General features: G+C 46.0%; 1 protein-coding gene across 1 annotated transcript in view; it reads right to left on the bottom strand.

Annotated features, from left to right (window-relative positions):
• Positions 1 to 20,144, bottom strand: part of EFHC2 (EF-hand domain containing 2) — a 369,754-nt gene that overhangs the window by 133,962 nt on the left and 215,648 nt on the right. Inside the window, exons 8-9 of the mRNA XM_069636501.1 lie at positions 14,649 to 14,814; positions 998 to 1,140 (exon numbers count right to left, since the gene is read on the bottom strand). Coding sequence (XP_069492602.1) covers positions 998 to 1,140; positions 14,649 to 14,814 — 309 coding nt within the window. The remainder of the gene's footprint in view (positions 1 to 997; positions 1,141 to 14,648; positions 14,815 to 20,144) is intronic.

Below are 20,144 nucleotides of genomic sequence, written 5' to 3'. Positions count from 1 at the left end.
GCTGTTTTTTAGTGATGTTATCTAATTGTACGAGAAAAGCAATCATGTTTGTCAGAACATCTAATGAACACACGTGTATGTTATTACAGCATATTCAGATTCCATGTCGTGGAAAGCCTTTTGATTTAAATGCAAGGGCAACCCTCTTTGGGCCCTTCATACAAGGATTATCTGTAGCGATATAGGCGGACTGTATTTTTCCAAATCTGGTCCAATATCCAGCAATTTCACATAGATGCATCTTATTGGTGCTAAACCTAAGACATGGCCTGGCTATGTTTTGGTGATGCTGAGGAAAAGAAACATAACACATCCTACAAACCCAAAGATTTCATGGACCTCCAAAGCACTGTATCAGCAAGAATGCAATATTTTTAAAGTGATTCTTCAATTAAATAGAACATTTTAACTTTGCAGAGCTACAGTACAACATGTTTACTGCTGATGAAGGAAACAAATCAGTCTGTTGGTGGGTTTTGGAGCTGCAGAGCAGTCACAGTGGGAAATGAGAAGGCAATAAGGTCAACGCAATCAAAAGAAAATTTGCAACTGACACCAACACAGAGATCTTTTTTTAACCTACTGGCAGCAGATGCCAGTGCCGAGGTTTACAGGTTCATAGTCATTGCATCGGATGCAATAGCATCGAATGCCATACCAGAGAAAAACAAGCAACGAAAAAAAAGCATTGAATGCATTTTTTTATGGTTTTTTTTAATGGGGGGGTGGTCCCCCCAACCCTTCTTTTTTTAACCTTTAAACCCATTTTTTAAACAACTTTATAACCCTTTACCTTTAAAAAAAAAGCATTTGATGCTTTTTTTCGATGTTTTTTTTTCCTATGGCATTTCGATGCTTTTTTTCCTATGGCATTCCATCGAATGCACCAGATACCGATTTTTACATTCATGGCTGCAGACTAAAGGATAAGCAACATGATTTTAGAAGCAGTGGTTGCAAATGATATTGTGTATCCAGCAGGCAGGCAGGTATCTACCTGAATTTCTCTGTGGAGGTTCATACACTAAAATGGTGTCATCAGACAAGAAGAAGGAGATGATGAATGTCCGTTCCTTGTCGATAGGGTTGTCCGTAACCAGTTTGGCAGCAAATCTCAACACGTTACTTTCCAGGCCTCTCCTAAAGAAGGACACAAATAGGAAGACAAGGCTTAAGCAATCCAAACCAATTTAAGCATTTAATTAAGCATGCAAAACCTACACAAGATCTGGTCTATAACATTGTTAAGCAGTTTTATAAACGCTATTGTCTGGAAATGTGACTGCAGGTCTCAAATCTACTGGGACGGCAGTCAGCTCTAGCCTTCCAACGATTCTGAGATTTGTTGCAGTAATTTACTCCACTTTCTGATATGCGGTCTAACTTGCTTTATTGACTTCTTTCAGTTCAATTAGATTAATCTCAAGTGAGGCAAAAACTAAAACCTGTTCTTATGTTTCCCCTCTCACAGGGAGCAAGGTGATGTGGTGGCTTGCTTACCAGTTATGGCTCAGTTAGAAGCTGGGGAACCAGGAAACCTAATGCAAACCTTAAAGTGTGTACCCAACCACATTGTTTGATTTTGACCTCACAGCCAACACTTCAGTTGGAGTTAGGTGAACTTAGAAATAATCAATCCCTTCATTCTGAGCATTGTCTATTAAAAAGTGGACATGTACATAAGCAAAACCAGCAGTACAGATATGTATTCTTTGGGTTCAAACCTGTTTGTTAGCATTGTGTAATTAAAACAAGAAATACTATAAAACAAACAGTAAAAGAAACTAGATTAAAATCACACGAACAAGCCAATCATCTTTGGGAAACTGGGAAAGGATTTAAGCACAAACCCTAACTTCCTTTTGATGAGGTAACTATGTGACAGTAAAATTATAGATAAATCTTCACACCAGGGAGAAATGGCTGACAGGTTATTGGAGGAATGGTACATGGTTATATGTTATTAAAAAAAAGAAAATCTGAAAATAGTACATTATTCAACAAGCAGTTTATGCATTAGTAACATATTATAAGCATTGCAACACCATCTTAACGGAGAAGCCATTTGTCAAGCTTTGTTTAGCTTCAGTATGCCAACTGCATCTATAGAGTCTGCCTGTATGAGAGAGTCAGTTTCCTGCTTCGTCCCCCGGTCAAAGGTCGCTGATACACAGCTAGCTAATTGCCTGAATCCTCAATGTACATGATTTCCAATTTCAGTGCCACGTTCTAATGGGAGGCCCGCGTACACATGCATTTGTCTTATTCTTTCATGGCTGGAAACCTCTCCCATTCCGATACTCCTCTTTATATATAAAAGCGTGGTTGTGCCACAGAGCAACATAAAAGCTCTGAGTGACTTTCCTGGAAAGTCGAGGCTACAACATACGTAAAATACAATTCTGATAGTTGGAATCAGGTGGTTTATTTGGTCACTTGTTAGGTAGTGGTTGTGATTATTGATCTGTCTGTGGATTTTGATGGTGGATGAGATTGTTATTGTAGATGTGATAGCAGGCGTGCTTGCAGATGGTATCGGGAAGGTGTATGTTGTGGAAACTGAAAGAATGTTACTTTAGGTCCATGGACATACATGAGCCTCGGATGAGGCTGAATGGCAGCCAACGACGTAGGAGCCGGAGTGTAGCCATGGTAGGGGAGGTGGCACAGAATGAATAGTGAATGGTTGGCAAGCAGATAAGTGCCCATAAGGCCATGCAAGCATTATGTAATTCATCGCCCAATGTGCAGGTACGCTCACCTGCACGCCTTCCATTATGTCATGAAGGGGGGTTTAGCTGCCTGAGAATCGGAATGCCAGTCACAAGAATGCTGAGTCTGTGGTTAAACGCAGCTAGTTGTAATGGAAAGATGCTCTAAAGGGGGTGATTTATGTCACGTGGGTAGGCCGAGCAGTTTTTACCAATCACGCATGATCCGGTATAACTATGCCCCCAGGATTTACCATTAAGGAGCTCATTGTTAATGTTACAAACTAAATGTATCACACAGAATAAAAATCAGGAAATTACATTGTGCATATCTGTGGGTAAATAATGATATAGTTTAGTAGATTTTGGTTAGTTTAGGGATAATTAGCTAGCTATCTTAGGAGTTTTCAAGAAAGTACCATGGACAAAGAAAATAAGTAAAAGTATTTGTGGTGAATGTACAGACACAGGAAAATGCTATAATCGTCACTAGGCAACAGGCAGAGACAGCCAGGACGGAAATACTAGAAACAAGAGGTTGATGATTAATGTCTTATGTGTGTGTGTTTACAGGTGCACAGCATGAGTTCAGCTGAGCATAGAAGAGATCTGCACTACCTGGAGTTTTTTTTATTGTATCCACTTCCCCTTTTCCCTTGGGTTTGGTGTGGATGTCACTGTAGTTTTGAGGGACTATTTCTGGAAGCAGGGCAATACTACTGCCCATACGAGTGTAGGCACCACTCAGGAGTTGATTGAGAAACTTAGCAAGTGCTGTACGTGGGTACAAAGAGGTGGAGCCAGCTACTGAATTAAGTCTTGCATTTATGCACATTAAAGAGTGATTCATCTGAGATGGCTGAAGACACAGTAGTGAGTGGCTGAGTGGGAGAGCTACTGTCCCTTAGGAGTTTTGGCTGGTAATTAGAACTAGGAGGGGTGCTGAATTAATGATAGTCTGTACAGATTTTGGAGGAGGCTGCATTCTTTGATCTGGTCAGACTGGTGAGTTTAAAAGAACTGAAGGTTAGTTTTTCTGAGTTCTGGTGAGTTGCTGCCAGAGGGGGAATGGTGAGGTACTGGCCACGTCGTGGTTTTGGAATTGTATGTTGTCTTTTGGACATAACAAGAGGCCTATGTCCCAAGCAATGTTTAGAATACTCTGCTATGTTTGTATTGTATTTGTATATAAGTTTCAGGCACAGGTTACTAAACGCCAGGGTACTCGACTATAGATGACTCAAATACATGCTGACATATGTCTTTTCAAATAAATGCGGGAAATGTATTCTAATTTCACCAAATATCCATGTTAATTATGGGAGGGAACAAGAATGGAAAATCTATCACTGCATACATTTCAGGTGTTAAAGCAAGAAGTCTCTGTACTGTTTTCAAAATAGGTCTTTAAGAATGGATTATGTCAATAAGCAAAAGGGCATTCACTAAATGTACTTCCCTGAACGTTCCTATTTGTTTAAGTACGCTTGCTAGGTATTCTAGGGCTAGTTTGGAAATTCTGAACAAATAACATTTTATTTGGTCTTTCTGCAATGAATTTGAAAACATAAATGACAATCATTAAACACAACTTAATTGTTGATTAGCCTTAAATCAGACGTACTGTTTGGTCTAAATCTAACATTTGTGTATGTGCAATGAATGGTAGGCTCGGCCTACCCTTGTATATCATTTAAAAAGTTCCAAAAGCCTGTTAATGAGCGCCCCTGTGTCTGTTTTGGGAAAACCAGACAGCCAGACCCCCGCTCTGCTGAGAGAATCTTTCTTAGAGGGGAACTGAAAGCCGCTCTCTAGCTGGGGATGGCTGGAAGCCTGTGTGAACTCAGAAGAGCAGACAGGGCAACAGGGCTGGCTTAAAGAGCGTAACACTGGGCATCAATGCAGGCTTAAACCTAAGCCTCAAGTCTGTCGCCTCTTGAGCAACACCAGTCTTGTTCCTGGCACTGACTTCTGAAGCCTGTCCACAGCTGTGAGTGGGACTTGCAGGGGTACAATAGGCAGAATCAGGCCACGTCTCAGCAGGAAACTGGCTGGATTCGGTAACTACATGGAAGACACTTTACAATCAAGACCTGTGTTTAACTTAAAAGGAAATATTTAAAAAAGTCAACAAAGTTGTTGTTAATTATTTATAATTCAGACAATGCAGGGTAATTAATATAAACGGAATCCACGCTATATGTAAATGAAAGCTTTTAACATAACCACAATGATCTTTGCTCAGAATGTACACGTCACTTGGTATTACTAATAGTCAAAGGTTAAATAATCATCAAAAGAAATTCTGTTGATCAAACACTATTATAGTCAGTATGACAATACTGGTTCAAAGGAAAAGTGAAATACTGCAAATGGGCAATATTAAGAGATTTGGAGTAGCAGTACAGAAGTACTAAGGGAAGATTCTGTTTTAAATTGAGCCTCATAATCTATCACCAGACCCCATGGCCAGGTGATAACAGACTTAGGGCCTCATCACGACCTGGGTGGGAAGCGGACATAGTGTTACCGCCAGGACCTGTGGCACAAACAGCGCTGTATCGCAATTATGCGGGCAAGCGCACACGTCCCTGGTGGTAACGCTAAATGCACCCGGCAGAAACTGCGCCTGCAAGCGGGCTTCCACACAAAACACAGCGCTAATAGCACTACCGCCGCTATTATCGCCGGTACAATTAGCACGCACTATTAACGTTAGTGGAAAACATGTCACCGCCAGAACAGGAAACACTCCGGCAGCCATTTTGAAAATCACAATCCATAAAAAAAAGGGGCCCCTGGCAGCCATGCATACACACATCCAGAGCATTTGCAATGTCTTAGGAGAGGGCAAGGGGCAAGGCAGCCCAAGATCGCCTGAGCAAGCCCACATTTTGGTGGATGAGGTTTTGGCCCACCAGCAGAGCTCTATGGTGCCAGACAGAGGAAGACATCATCACAGCGCTGCACACAAATCTGGCAAGCGGTGAGCCAGAAGGTGTCGGCAGTCGGCTGCATCCCCTGGGAGCGGGAGGACTACTGCAAAAGGTGGAATGACCTGCATGCGAGGGTTCAGGGACTCCTGTCCTAGCACAGACAGGACAGCCTGGCCACAGTCAGAGGCTCACCTCCGGAACTTGCCCTCACTCCCTGGGAACCGAAATGCAGTACAGACCTTGACTTGGAGGGGATCGAGGGAGTTGGAGGAGGTGAGGCTGTAGCTGGCAGACAGGAAGCAGAAGGTGGGTCAAACCACACCACCCCCAATTTGCATGTAACTACAACAGCCTAGCAGAGCATCCCCCAGTGGAACGAGCCATGAGCCGGGCACTGCGACTGGGGGCAGTGCGTGGGAGCCACTACAAGCATCTACCGCAGCACCCATGTGCCAGTGCACCAAGGCCACCCCTGTGAGCCAGAGCAGTGTGGAGGGCAGCCAAGGGACACATCCAAGCCCCAAGCACCACACCGTCATTGCAGGGGCACAGCAGTGTCCCATTGGGACCTAGCAGTGACAAGTACCAAACGCCACCCACCCAATCATCATGTGTAACTGTAAAGTCAGTCATGTGGATCAGATGCATGCAAGTGTAGTGACAGTACCCCTGCCATGCCACCACAGCCAAATGCAATCCCCCAATGTGCCCCCATCCCAGCACGTGCCTCCATCATTGCCAAACCAATATCAAACGCAACCAGACCAGGCACATTCATCAGTACAGCAGCCTGGGGCCACACCCATTACCATGTTTTTACCATTGTGCATGCCAAAACACGTGACAGATTTAGTCGTAACACCATCCACTATGTCCCCTGCAGGCACACAAGCATCACCAGAGGCATTAGGGGATGGGGACGCAGCAGGGCCATCTGCACATGCGCCCTCCCGCAGCACCCCGCAAAGGGCACGACATGCTGCCCCAAGACGCACCCCACCACACCCCACCGCAGTAGGGGCTCACTTACACCAACAACCCAAGCCGCCAGAAGCACACCTGTAGCCACTGAGTACACCACTGTGGCAGTCCACATGGCCAGGGAGGATCCCCCCCGCAATCCGTGTCTCTGGAGAAACAAGGAGAGAGCAGCAGCAGTGACAACCACCATGTGGAAAAGCTCCTGACACCAAGCCGCCGTCTGCGCCATCCACCACCCACAACTCCCGAGAGCCCAGTTCGTGCCCTGGAGCACAGGCCTAGCCCACAGAGTCAGACACACCGCCGGCGCACACACACACATCAACCTGACACCGACACCAGCTCATATGGATCCCGTTGTCAGCCCCTCCAGGCAATGCACCTCCTCACCATCCCAGCATATGGCCACTTTGCCATTGTCATGGAGCGGTTAAATGAAATGGAGGGAAGGCAGAGGCAAATGGAGACAATTGCCACTGCACACAGTGACCATATGGAGGCTATCCGTGACAGTATACATGGGGCCACGAGGGGGATGGCCCGTGGCAATGCGAGGGCCAGGAGTGTTGTCACAGCATGCACGGCTGCACTGACTGGGTTTGGGCAAAGAGTGCACGAGTTGTGCGAGAGAGTCTCTGCCCTTGTAGAACAAATTCGGGAGGATAACGACCTGCAACGTCAGCAGCTGCAGGTGGCTGCATTGATTCCTTCAACTTCAACAACACCCATCGAGAAATCTCATCAGAGCACCCCTATGCGGCGGTCCCTGCGCCAGCTGCGCTCACGTTCCCCAGATGCTGTGAGTCGGGAGAAGAGGGCAAGGCCTTCATGAACGTTATGACTCTTGTTGGCCTGAGTGGCCTTGCCATGGACACAATGGTGCGCGGGGGGAGGGGGTATAGTGTGATGGGATGTTGGTGGGGGAAAGAGGGAGGGGAATAGTGTGCTGGGGTGTTGGTGGGGTGGGGGATGGGGATAGTGGTTGAACAAGTTACATAAAAATCTGTTTAACTGAAAGCATGTGAGGACATTCATGATTGTGTTCTTGTTCACTTTATTCACACTGTGCTGGTTGTGTACAGAGTCAGGTCACTGTTATAGAAGTAATTGTCTATCAGTACCTGTCGGGCCAATCTCCCTTCCCTCACATCATCCCTGTGAGCTTCTGCTCTGGCTCCTGCCACATGGTCGTCCTCTCCATCTTCCTCAGGGTGTGGCCTGCCAGCGTCAGGGGGCACATTCCTCCTCAGGGAAAAGGTATGGAGCATTGCACACACCAATACTATTTTCCCTACTTTGTCTGGTGCATAATTGAGGTCTCCACCAGTGCGATCTAGGCACCGGAATCATGCCTTTAGGAGTCCAAAGGTGCACTCTATGCATACACGGGTCCAGCTGTGAGCATGGTTGTAGGCAGTCTCATGTGGTGTATGTGGGTCACGCACAGGGGTTATCAGCCACACCAGCTGCGGATATCCAGAGTCCCGTGCATGGTGTGTGATATGGACATCAGTTATTTGTCTCATGAATGGGTCTGCAATGTCAATTTATCTGGCCATTGTTAGCCGTGACCATTATTTTGTGTGCATCCTGCCAATGCAATGTGTATGTGTGATGGGTGTGCATTCCTTGTTTATCATGCCATACATTCCTTGTCCTGTACATGCGCCCTGTGTTGTTGTGGCGGGTGTACTGTGGCTTGTCCCAGATGACTGCACATGGGCAGATGGCTGTGGCACGGGTAGACATGCTGTTGGGTGCTGCTGTGTGGATCTGCGCTGTGCTACATTCAAGATATATTGTGGACCATGTGGTTTGATGTGTCATTATGATGGCAGATGTGTGTGTCCGTCAGCATGTGTGTGGCCAGGTGTGTACAACGTATGCATTCACCCTTGGATGCCCGCCTTTGTAGGTGCAGGTGCTGTCTGGGTGCTTCCAGTGCATCCTCTTGACATGAAGTGCTTACTTTAGTTGTGGCTCCCCCCTTCTGTGTCGTGTGCTTCACTGTGAATATGTGGCTGGGTTTGTACTCACCACACCACACCACACTAGACCACGCCTGACCTATGCTAAGCCTTGTGTTGTGCCCTACGGTCGCCATTAGTCCACATCTGACCTATGCTGAGCCCTGTGTTGTGCCCTATGGTCGCCATTAGACCACATCTGACCTATGCTAAGCCTTGTGTTGTGCCCTACGGTCGCCATTAGACCACATCTGACCTATGCTAAGCCCTGTGTTGTGCCCTATGGTCGCCATTAGACCACATCGGACCTATGCTAAGCCCTGTGTTGTGCCCTACGGTCGCCATTAGACCACATCTGACCTATGCTAAGCCCTGTGTTGTGCCCTATGGTCGCCATTAGACCACATTCTCCTGCCACTGGAACTGGAAGGATGCTATACCTAGCATTAGTCCTCTGTATCATGGCCACAGTCACACAGGTTGTCCCTAGAAGTCAAGTTCACATCGACCAGTCACCAACACCTACCTCAAACCCTTGCCAACTCACTACTAACGCTATGCAACCTAACCTCTCCATATTCTGTAAGGCCCAAGAAACAATACTCTATGCCTCCCTACCTTGCACCACACCCAATAGAAACAACAGACTCCGCGCAAGACTAGCTAAACTACACGAACCACTGAGAAGAGCCCTTCCGGCTTCCAACCTCAAAACCAACTACAAACCTAGCCCACGATTGCCCAGCCAATCTAAATGGCCTACTCAAACATCTACCTTGAATGTAAACACCCTCCAGCTTAATAACCTCCAACCAAAAGCTTGCCCCACTGTAGACAAACCCATCCGAGCTAACAAAACTCTTGAAGCCCCCCCTCTCAAGGGAGCGCTCCTTAATGCTAGATCACTAGTCGCTCACGCTACGGATATTGCTGACTTAATTACGGAAGGGAACCTGGATTATCTTGCAATTATGGAAACTTGGCTCCATAATGCAGCAGGACCTGCCCTCATGCTAGCTGTCCCTGATGGCTACACCATAATCAGACAAGACCGTGATAATGCACGAGGTGGCGGCATTGCTATTATTTCTAAAACGGCTCTTGGTCTCAGACTAGCCGCCACCCAGCCTCTACAATCATGTGAAACCCTCACTGCCAAAATTCAGATAAACAATTCGCAATCCATTACCATACATCTTATTTACAGACCACCCGGCCCTCTTGGTACCTTTGAGGAAGACTTGCATAATATAATTATGAACAACCTGAAACCTACCACGCAACTACTTATATTAGGCGACTTCAACTTAGGATTTAATGACCAAACGGACAAAAATGCCACAGAAATAGCTAACACGATCAAAGCACTAGGCCTTACCCAAAAAGTCACCACACCCACCCACCTTAAAGGAAGAATATTGGACTGGGTAGCGGACCTTAACTGCTCTGCCACTATCACCTCCATCCTGCCTTTAGCATGGACAGACCATTCTCTGATCTCCTTTCACTTATCTACTATCAGACCCACTCCACTGGCTCGACCACGAGCGCCACCATGCCCAACCAGAAGCAATAGAAGTATTAAGGGAGAAAAAATTATCCCCGCCATACTGCCTACGCACTGCCTGATAATCTCGACCCCAGCAGCCTAGTTCAGGAATTTAACAATATCATGCTCACCACATTGGATACAATTGCTCCTATCAAACTCAGACCGAGCAAACCCATAGCCCACCTAAACAAATGGTTCACCCCACAACTCAAAGACCTTCGCACCTTAAAGAACAAAAGTAAAACAAATTGGAGACTTTGCCCCTCTAGTGAGAATAAAGCTAAATTAACTGCACTTTCCTCACATTACAAAAAAGAAATCTGCCAAGCAAAACGCGACTCCTAAGACGAACGTATTGCTAACTCAAACTCAAGCATGAAAGAACTCTTCTGCATACTCAAAGAACTAGAGTCTCCTATTGCTATCCCGGACATCTGCACCAAGGACAAATCCTGGTGTACAGATATACAACAAGCCTTAGCGGGTTGCCAGACATTTGGTCGAAAAAATGTGGTCGACTGGACAAATGGTCGAACCAATTTGGTCGAAAGCCAAATGGTCGAATTTTTTTATTTTTTATTTTCACCCCTTTTTTGTTTTTTTGGGCGGGGGGTCCCCTAACCCCCTTTTTTTCTAAAAAACCCTTTTTTTCCCTAAAGGAAAACCAAAAAAATACATATATAAATAAAAATAAAAATTCGACCATTTGGTTTTCGACCAAATTACGTCGACCATTTGTCTTTCGACCAATTTACAGTCGACCACTTGTCTGGACAGCGCCTTAGCGCATAAAATTGACACACTTCAGAATAAAATTCAACTAAAAAAGAAGGCTCTAAACTTACTGCATTCGCCTAACACTCTCATGCCCAACGAGCCTCCACCGGCACATAATACCACATTCCACTTCTCTAAAATGTCCATCCTAGAGGTAGAAAAAATGATCCTATCTTTGAAGCCCTCAAACTGCAAAGGCGATATCTGCTTGCACAGCTAATAAAAGATGCTGCTAGAGAACTCTCCCCATTTATAACCAAACTGATAAATGCCTCATTTGCTACAGGTACTATACCTGCCAACCTCAAGCAATCCTGGGTGCTACCACTCCTCAAGAAACAGACACTTGATCCCCTCATTCCTACAAACTGCCGGCCTATTACCACGGTCCCATTTTTATTAAAAATATTGGATAAGGCTGCCTACACTCAAATCCAGAAGCACTTAGAAATGCACAAACTCCTGGGCAACAGACAATCTGGCTTCCGTCCACTGCACGGAACTTAGACTGCCCTTATCGACCTCAAGTCCCAAATAGACGAGTTGAAAGACAAAGGAAGGATAGTACTCCTGCTCCTACTCGACCTCTCCGCTGCATTCGACCTGGTCAACCACAAGGTCTTATGTCGGCACCTTGACTCTGCAGCTCACTTCTCCACGGTTGCTATCAAGTGGATCGAGTCCTTCCTGAGTGAGAGGACCATGAGAGTCTTCTCCCCCTCAGCATCAGCCGATCCTACACCTATCCTATGTGGTGTTCCCCAAGGATCCTGCGTCTCGCCTACACTCTACAACATCTTCACTAAGCCACTGTTCGACGATCTGGACCAGCTGGGCATCACCTACACTAACTATGCAGATGATACTCAGATTCTCTTACCACTTTCTGGGGATTACGGTACGGACATGGGCCTAGTGAACAAGGTTTACCTTATCATCCAAGCATGGATGGCCACTCACGGTCTATGCTTGAACAGTGATAAGACTGAACTAATAATATTGGGTTCGCAGGCCAATATCAAAAAAATAGGTCAAGAATATTCATCCTTCAATATTGACAGCAATACTATTAAAGTCTCCAAGGAAGTAAAAACCTTGGGATTTTACTTGGACTCCACACTATCCTTTGACAAGCAGGTCAAATCCCTTACCTCGGCTACGGCTTACACATGCAAACTTCTTAGAGCTGGTAAACCGTTCCTCTCCGACAATAGTTGTCTGATCCTTGCTAGAGCTCTTATACTCTCTAGAATCGACTATTGCAATGCCCTCTACATTGGGGCTAACAAATCTACTATTCAAAAACTCCAAACGCTACAGAATAACGTCTTAAGAGCAGCCCTTGGCATAAACAAGAAAACCCACATTTCTGCCTTGAGACATCAACACAAATGGCTCTCCACATCCAATAAAATACTTCTAAAAACACTCTCTTTGACACACAAAGCCTTGAACAATGCGGCCCCTAGCTACCTTATAGACAAACTCCAGAGAAGAACTTCTCTCAGACCAACTAGAAGTGGGAACACCAATTGCCTAAATATCCCCAAATACAAACTTACTACCATCGGGGGTAATGGCTTCACTGTTAAGGCTGCCAAAAGCTGGAATTCACTGCCCCAGGAGTTGAGAGCTGACCAACCATATCCACTCTTCAGGAAAAACTTAATAAAACACATCACTGCCACCAATCCTTAGCCTCCCATTACCCTCTCCCCTGAGAACACTAGCCTGCAATTAAGAAAACTGTATATCTTGCTATATTCTTTCTTTATGTATATATTGTAGCCTGTGTATATGTAACCATATAAGTTTTATATCCTTAGTGCATGTACCTTTGCTTCAGTCCTTTTGTTCATATTGTATATATCCTGTAGTCATGCAAAAATTGTTCATCTTGCTATATGTAAACTCTGTAACCTGTGTATACGTAACTATGTAAGCCTTGCCTTTCCTTGTCGTTGCGCCCTTTTACTTACGAGTCTGGTGCGCTTAACAAATGAATAAATAAACAAACAAACAAACCCACTATCCAGGTCCGTTGCCCTCTGTGCCTCTCCATGTATCCTGGCAGTGTGCTGTTGCGTAGGACCATGGAGTCGTGGGTGGATTCTGGGTATCGGGTGCAGCAGTGGGTAATGATGAGGTCAGGGCAACAAGTCACCTGCACGTTGAGGGGGTGGTAGTGCTTCCTGTTCTTGTATACGACCCCATGGGCCTTGAGAACCACCAACGCAACATGGGTGCAGTCGATGGCTACTATCACATTGGGCAGTTGTGCAGTGGCATAAAACCGTGCCTTCATGTCGTTGACCTGGGTGGTGGGCAATGCAATGTCTCGGTTGACATGGTGCAGGAGGGCATCCAGCACCTGGGCCAAGACTGCACTGAATGTGGGCAATGCCATGCCATGCATAATGGCCACAGAGTGCTGGAAGGTGCCCGTCCCCATGAACTGCAGGACTGCCAACAGCTTCAGCAGTGGTGGCACCGCTGTGCGGATCTTGATCCTGCTCCTGATGTTGGCCTGGATTGTGGCCAGCAGTTCTCTGATTGTCTCCCTATTCAGGTGGTACTCAGTAACCAACTGGGTGTCGCTGAGTGCCCAGGGTGAGGGCCTGGTCCTGGGGATCGGTGCTCACCTTGCTGGTGCCATTCTCTTCCTTTTCCACCTCATTCCACCCTGCGCCCCCGGTACTCCCTGTGCCCTAGCCTGATTGGCCTGCATCTCAAGCTCCAGGCACAACATGAGGAGCTGCCTGTCTCGGCTTCCAGCAAATATTGGTTGCATAGTGTTGGTAGCAGTGTTTGGGGCCTGGGTGTGCCTTATGTAGGCCTCTGGTGTGCATTGTGTGCACCTGTGGCTTTATTTATGTCACCTGGCTTCAAGTACCTCCAGCTCTAGGCTGGAGGTATTTATCGGCTGTATTAGCGCCGGTTTTCGGCGCTAATATCGCTGTACATGGAGTTGTGATCCGGCTGCAATAGCGCTGTGTCTTGTCGGCTCTATTTGCACCGGCTGTTATTGTGCTGGCTGTAATGGTGCTGGCTGTAATAGCGCCAGTACCTTTTGGCTCCAGCGCTAATTGCGCAGACTCATAATCCGGCAGCGCTAATACTGTTACTGCCGGATTTAAGGGCTACCGACAAACTCGTGATGAGGCCCTTAGAGCCGGGGGTGAGTCAAATAACAGAAGTAAATTGTATTGAAACTGTATTATCATCTCCAACAGGTCCTATATGAAGATATATATTTTAGATACAGCCTTTAAAGTATCACCTTTGGCTAAAGAGAACCTTTTCCCATTGTCTTTCACGGGTGGGGGGGAAGCTGTCATTGGTCTGTACTTTCCCAACGAGCCTTTCACCTGCCCAAAGCCTCATTTCTTTCTTGGAATCTCCCTTTTCACTTGGCCTCCACAAAATTGGTCTCTTGTCAGAAGATCTTTTGAAGAAGGTGATTTTGCATTTTTAGAAGGTGTCGGCCCCTCACTTTGCTCAGTACTGTTCACTTGGCATCCAAGCAATTTATGGTCATTAATGTCTGCACCTGCAGTGTCTAACCCTTAAATGATTATCATCTGTCCTACTTCAGCAGGTCAGGGAAAAAAGTGTCGGAACTCAATATGAACACCTACATTATCTCCTAGGCCCCCATGCAAGACACCCGCACATCCATCCTGCAGTTTGGGAACTATTTAACACAGCTTTAGTTTGAACTTACCTGTCCTTCTCCATGAACTTCCTGAAATCCTTCTGGGGTGGTTTGGGCACCACGCTCAGGCAGGAGCAGAGAGAATCCTCTTCAGAGCCGAAGCCTGTGTATGGTGGGAATTTCCTCTCGACTCTTGGGGGTGGTGGAGGTCTGCACTGGAGTGGGGTGAAATCCTCTGGAACAAAAAGACAGACACAAGGTCAATATGGCAATATTATCCCTCTAGGACAAATGCAGAGGTCCTTACATTGTTTTGGATATGTTTGCAGCATAACTAATGGGTATAGCAGAGTGTAGTAGGTTTACATCTGTAGACATTCCATTTAACAATGACTTGATTGAAAAGCACATACATATTACTTTATATTGAGATCTGAGAGTAATCATGGCTGACTTGAGTGGTCAAAGGATTTTTCTGACCTCTAGACACCTTGATGGCACGGTGTCTTGTTATAATGCACGACTCTCCAAGAGGTATAAGCATTGCACAGCAGTCAAGTCTATGCACTCAAGAGGGGAGCAGGGGGAAGAAAAGGTACACAATGCCATACAAAAGCACATCTCTACCATCAGAATGCAGCTACGTCTCTGGTACTTGCGCACACACTCTCTTGACCACCTCTCAGCACCCATGCACATGCCAGAGCATCACGGGTAGCTTACTGGGGATTGGCCATCCCAGCCAATTCCCTATTTTGGCCAAATGCACACACATATTCTAATCCTTCTGAAAATGTTCCCATACCTTGGTCTTCTGTCTCCCGAGGGCCCAATTCCCTATTTTGGCCAAATGTACACACACATTCTAATCCTTCTGACTTGACAATTTTCCCATACCTTGATCTTCGATCTCCCGAGGGCGTTCCCACCCACAAGTGCATTGACGCCATACTAATGGGATGAAGGCGCTTTTTAAATGCCAAATTACTACTACTACTACCACACACAAAAATGGAATGTCCACACAGTATATATGTAAAACTATACTCACACAGCTTTGGCAGAAATGGAAATACAGTATGTTACAGGTGAAAAGCATTTTACTATAGTGTGTTATAAGCTGTGACTACTGCCCAAGTCACATTGAGGGAACAGTTCCACAGTACAACAATGCAGTGTTTGGGTAGGGCTTTTAGAATGAAAAATGCAACACTTTTGAATAGGATTAAAATCATTAGTAAAGTGTTCCAGTTATGAGTAAACACAGATGGAAAAAAGCAGCAGTGTGAGCATGTGCCCCGGTTGTGCTTAGCATGTGCCCAATGGTTTCCAAAAGGCACAATTGTGTTCAATGTAACAAAGCCCACTGGCTAGCCTCCAATATGGAGGAAAATGAGTCATCAAAGTAGTGGTCCAGTAGTGAAGGTGCAGAGTATGAAAGCAGCGCTCCTGGCCAAACAGGGCAGGGCAAGGGATATGGATGAGGTCACTGGACTGAACAAAGTAGAACCTGATCCCCAGATCAGTCAAACTACTCCTGGAGCCAAGGTTACACCCATAGTAAAGAAGTAATACAGATGGAAGCCCAGCAGTTGGAAACAAGTGTGGTAAAAATGCAAGTTCAGTGCGGTAAAAAGGCACAAACATATCAGCTGCGGGATCAATCCACTAAAAGGGGAGGGGGCTTTGTTGATAGGCACACAGTTCTATGCACCAAGCTGGAGAATGCCCTAAATAATTGTGTTTCAAGCAAATAACATATCGGTGATCAAGTTGGGTTACAGGTAATGTGAGAAACCTGAGGGTGGATTCACATATAGACTCTGGGGATTTTTTGTTCAGGCGGCCAGGGAACGGACATTGCCTTTTAAAAACCAGTCCCTGGGGGTGGACCAGTGCGGGAGGATCACCCGGACAGACGGTCCTCGGGGACTGTTGGAGGAATGCCCTCAGGTGAGATGCAGTATACCACCCTTTGTCCGACAAGCCCCTACTCAATATCCTCTTTGTCTTCGGAGGATATTGTCCACAGAATTATGTTGCACCCCAGCTCTTTTTAACTTAGAAAAGGGAAAGCAAAAACACAATGGGAAATCAAACCATCTTTTGCCCCTTAAAAGTAACCTAGTCCCGACGTGTCCATACACAAGCTAACTACTGTCATGACAGGAAACTACAACTCCCCCACGGAGTTACCCATGTACTACAACTAGAAAGAATCCCTCTAGTAATATGCAGTGGCCCTGCTCCACTGAGACCAAGCAGGGTTAAGGGCTCAATCACAATAACACCCATTCTGCCTTTAAAGGACAATTTTTCTATCACAACTCCCCCTCCCCAATTTCGAAACTCACTAAGAAGAGGAGGAGGCAACTAAGAAGAATAAAGATTACTCAAAACCACACTGAGAGACAGAAGGCAGACTGCCCCATGCTAATACTGTACTGTCCTAATAGAGTCGGCAAGGACAGGCAGACCCAGCCCAGAACTCACACCTGCAGCCTTTTAAAGAAACCCATGTGTATAAAAGGTGGAGTTCCTGGCAGAACAGAGAGCAGCAGTTGGGAGAACAGAAGAGAGGTTGTGTGGCTGAGTTGAGCAGGGGATCCTTTCTCAATCTCAGCCCCACTTGCTACTTCAGCCAAGGAAAAGCGAGATGCCGGAACACTGACCTGGTGTGGCTGGAGGCTTGCAGTCTGGAGAGAGAGCCAAAAAGCAAGGAGAGATGTTTGCAGCAGGCCAGATACAGGCCAGTGCTGCTTTCCCTGGGTGGATGTTGATCCCCAAGGAGACAGAGGAGCAGGTGGCAAGACCCTGACCTCAGATCTGACAGCGGCAAGTCTTTTCCCGACAGCATCGCGTGGCCGGTGAGTATCTGACTGAGGGGAACCCGGCATGTGTGTGAGGCTGCAGCGGTGTGTGTGAGCATGAACTCCACTATTTAACCATTAGGAAAGGTGCATTATGGGACATGTAGTGGAAATACAACCTCAAAGACATCTGCACCTTGCCTTTAACTTGTTTTTTTTTTCCAAAACACTTTATTAATTTCCACAAAAAACATAAGGAACAGTAGTAAAAGTAACAAAGTTCCACACTAATCAGAAAAAATGCAATTCACAGAATAATAAAAGAATCATAAATATGTCAGATCATTAATCAACCAACCCAAAAGGAACACAATCAAAAAAGTAACATGCGTACATAAAAGACAACACAAATCAAAAGACCACACAAAGGACACTACAAATGGAAAGAGGAAGAGAAAAGAAAAAGAAAAAAAAAGGGGGAGAAAGGACCTCCACCAACTTTACCACGAATACCATAGCCATCAAAGCAACTCAACCTTCAAGTCAATCATAAAGAGCCAAAAACGGACCCCACAGCTTCCTATAATCTTCTTCCTTATCCTTATTACGAAATGAAACCCGATCAAATTGTACGAAAATGTACAATTCCGTCAGCCAATCCTCAACATTAGGTTTCTTCCTCTTTTTCCAAATCCTGAAGATTAACTTAATCGCTATCATTATGGCCCTATCAATCCAGCAAGAATGTCTCCCAGCTCTTCAACCCCGATCTTATCGGAAAGTAAAATGACATTCAATGCCCATCTCCGCTAAATAATACCAAAAATCAAATCAATCCGATCGATTACTGCCTACAACTTGTGACCTGTAGACAGATGCTACAGAGTAACAGAATGGTCCAACACTGTGAAAGTGCCCAATCAAAAGTCTCTGTTTAGACGAACATTTAAAAATTGTAATTGAAGGGATGAGAAGTTTAGGGGAAGGTAACTCCTACCAGTGTTGTGATTGCGAGGTCCGAGCCCGGCTGAGGGAGACCTAGGTGGAATCAGGTGCTTCTTGCTGAAAGAGGTCTGGGCCCGACTGAGGGAGATCTACAGGAACTTTTAAATCCCTTGTGAAAGGTCTTAGCCTGACTGAGGGAGACCTATAAACGAACATTGGGCCTCATTACGAGTATGGAGGTAGCCATGCCGCTAAAAGCAGCATGGCTACCCCCATACCGGGTAACGGGTCTGGGTTCCAGGAATGAGGAATGAGGAGGGCCCGGTAATTCCCTTTCCTGGGACCCGGACCAGTACATCCCCATTCCCATTTGTGCCCCCATAGGGTCCAACGGGAATGGGGAGGATGCTTACAATGGGCCCATTAATGACAGGCCCGTTGTTAGCATCCTGGTCTGCTAGCGGGTCCCGCTAAGGACGCCTGGTTTACCAGACATCCTTAGCGGGACTCGTGAGCAGACCTCGTAATGAGGCAGTAGAGGGTTAATGGAGCGGGCGGCTCTACCGGCGCCATTAACCCTCTACCGCCTTCCTCGTAATGAGGTCCATTGTCTATTGAGACGTTGTGTTTAAAAAGGGGTCTCTGAGCACGATCGAGGGAGACCCAGTATGAACTATGAACCTGAGCATTGAGAACTTTGAGACCCTAAAGAAAAGGAGCTTTGTTTTGTGTGTGTCCAGGCATTCTGCGAATGAGAGACTTTGTTTTGGAAAGAGACTTTGTCGCGGAAGACCCTGGCTTATGTCCGGAACTGCATTCTCAAGCTGAAAAAGCTAGAGAGTGTTTGAAAAAATGAGTGTGCCCCCTTAATTGTGAGGTTTGTACACAATATTGGTAAATAAACACAGTTAAACGGAGAATGTATATTCTTATTCCCAAGGTAACTTTTATTATCAACATATAACTCTTCTAATATTTTTTTTTATGTTTTCTTTCAGATAACCAAATAAAAGGATACAGGTGGTCTCCCGATATCTTCTGGAGAGGACAGAGTTCTTTTTGGCCAAGCGGGACAGAATATTTCAGGTAAGTCTTTGTTAGACTTCGTGTCTTCCTTTCTTTGACGTCTACAATATTGTTTGGGTCTTTTCTCCTTTGCTTTAGGACTTGTCTCCCTCTTTATTCTCTTCACTCTTCTAATAGTCTGAATTCCGTATTTCTCAACATGCGTCTCGGCGCTTTGCACCCAGTTAATATCGTAATAGCATTTCCTAAATAACTCGTAACATGTCAGCGTTGAATAATACGTAGCGCAACGGTGCCCACTTTCAACATCAGAAATCGTCTACATATGTTTTGTCCGGCAGCCGTTCAATTCGTATCAGAGCGGTGCTCTTTCTTTCACAGTAATAGCTTACCGCTAATCAGCTGGGTCACGTCAATGGGTCTTCCGATCGATCCTGCAGGGTCACTCCCCTGCTTGCTCCCTCGCATTCATCCACGTTGGTTTACACCATTTCCGAGGGTCGCCTTCTGTCCACTCTGTCAGCCTGTAACGACTTTCTCTCTCTCACCTCCAGGCAACTTCGGGGAATCAATCACGGTCGCGTCCTCTTCTTAGCCGTGACACACGATGAGCTGTTCGTCTTGGCGTTCCCCGCTGACCAAAAAACTTCTATCCTCGGGAGGCTCAGCGAGTCATCAGCTGCTCGGCTCGGCGCGGTCTCCGTTGTTACGAGCTCCGCCGCAGCTACTCCCTTCGGCAGATCAGCTGTTCTGTCGTACGCTGACTCTCCCCTTTTCCGCTTTC

The sequence above is a fragment of the Ambystoma mexicanum genome, chromosome 7p (assembly GCF_040938575.1).
Source record: "Ambystoma mexicanum isolate Mex_15411 chromosome 7p, UKY_AmexF1_1, whole genome shotgun sequence".
Taxonomy (NCBI): Eukaryota; Metazoa; Chordata; class Amphibia; order Caudata; family Ambystomatidae; genus Ambystoma; species Ambystoma mexicanum.
The sequence above is the reverse complement of the archived record's forward strand: the minus strand, read 5'-3'. Positions and strand labels throughout refer to the sequence as shown.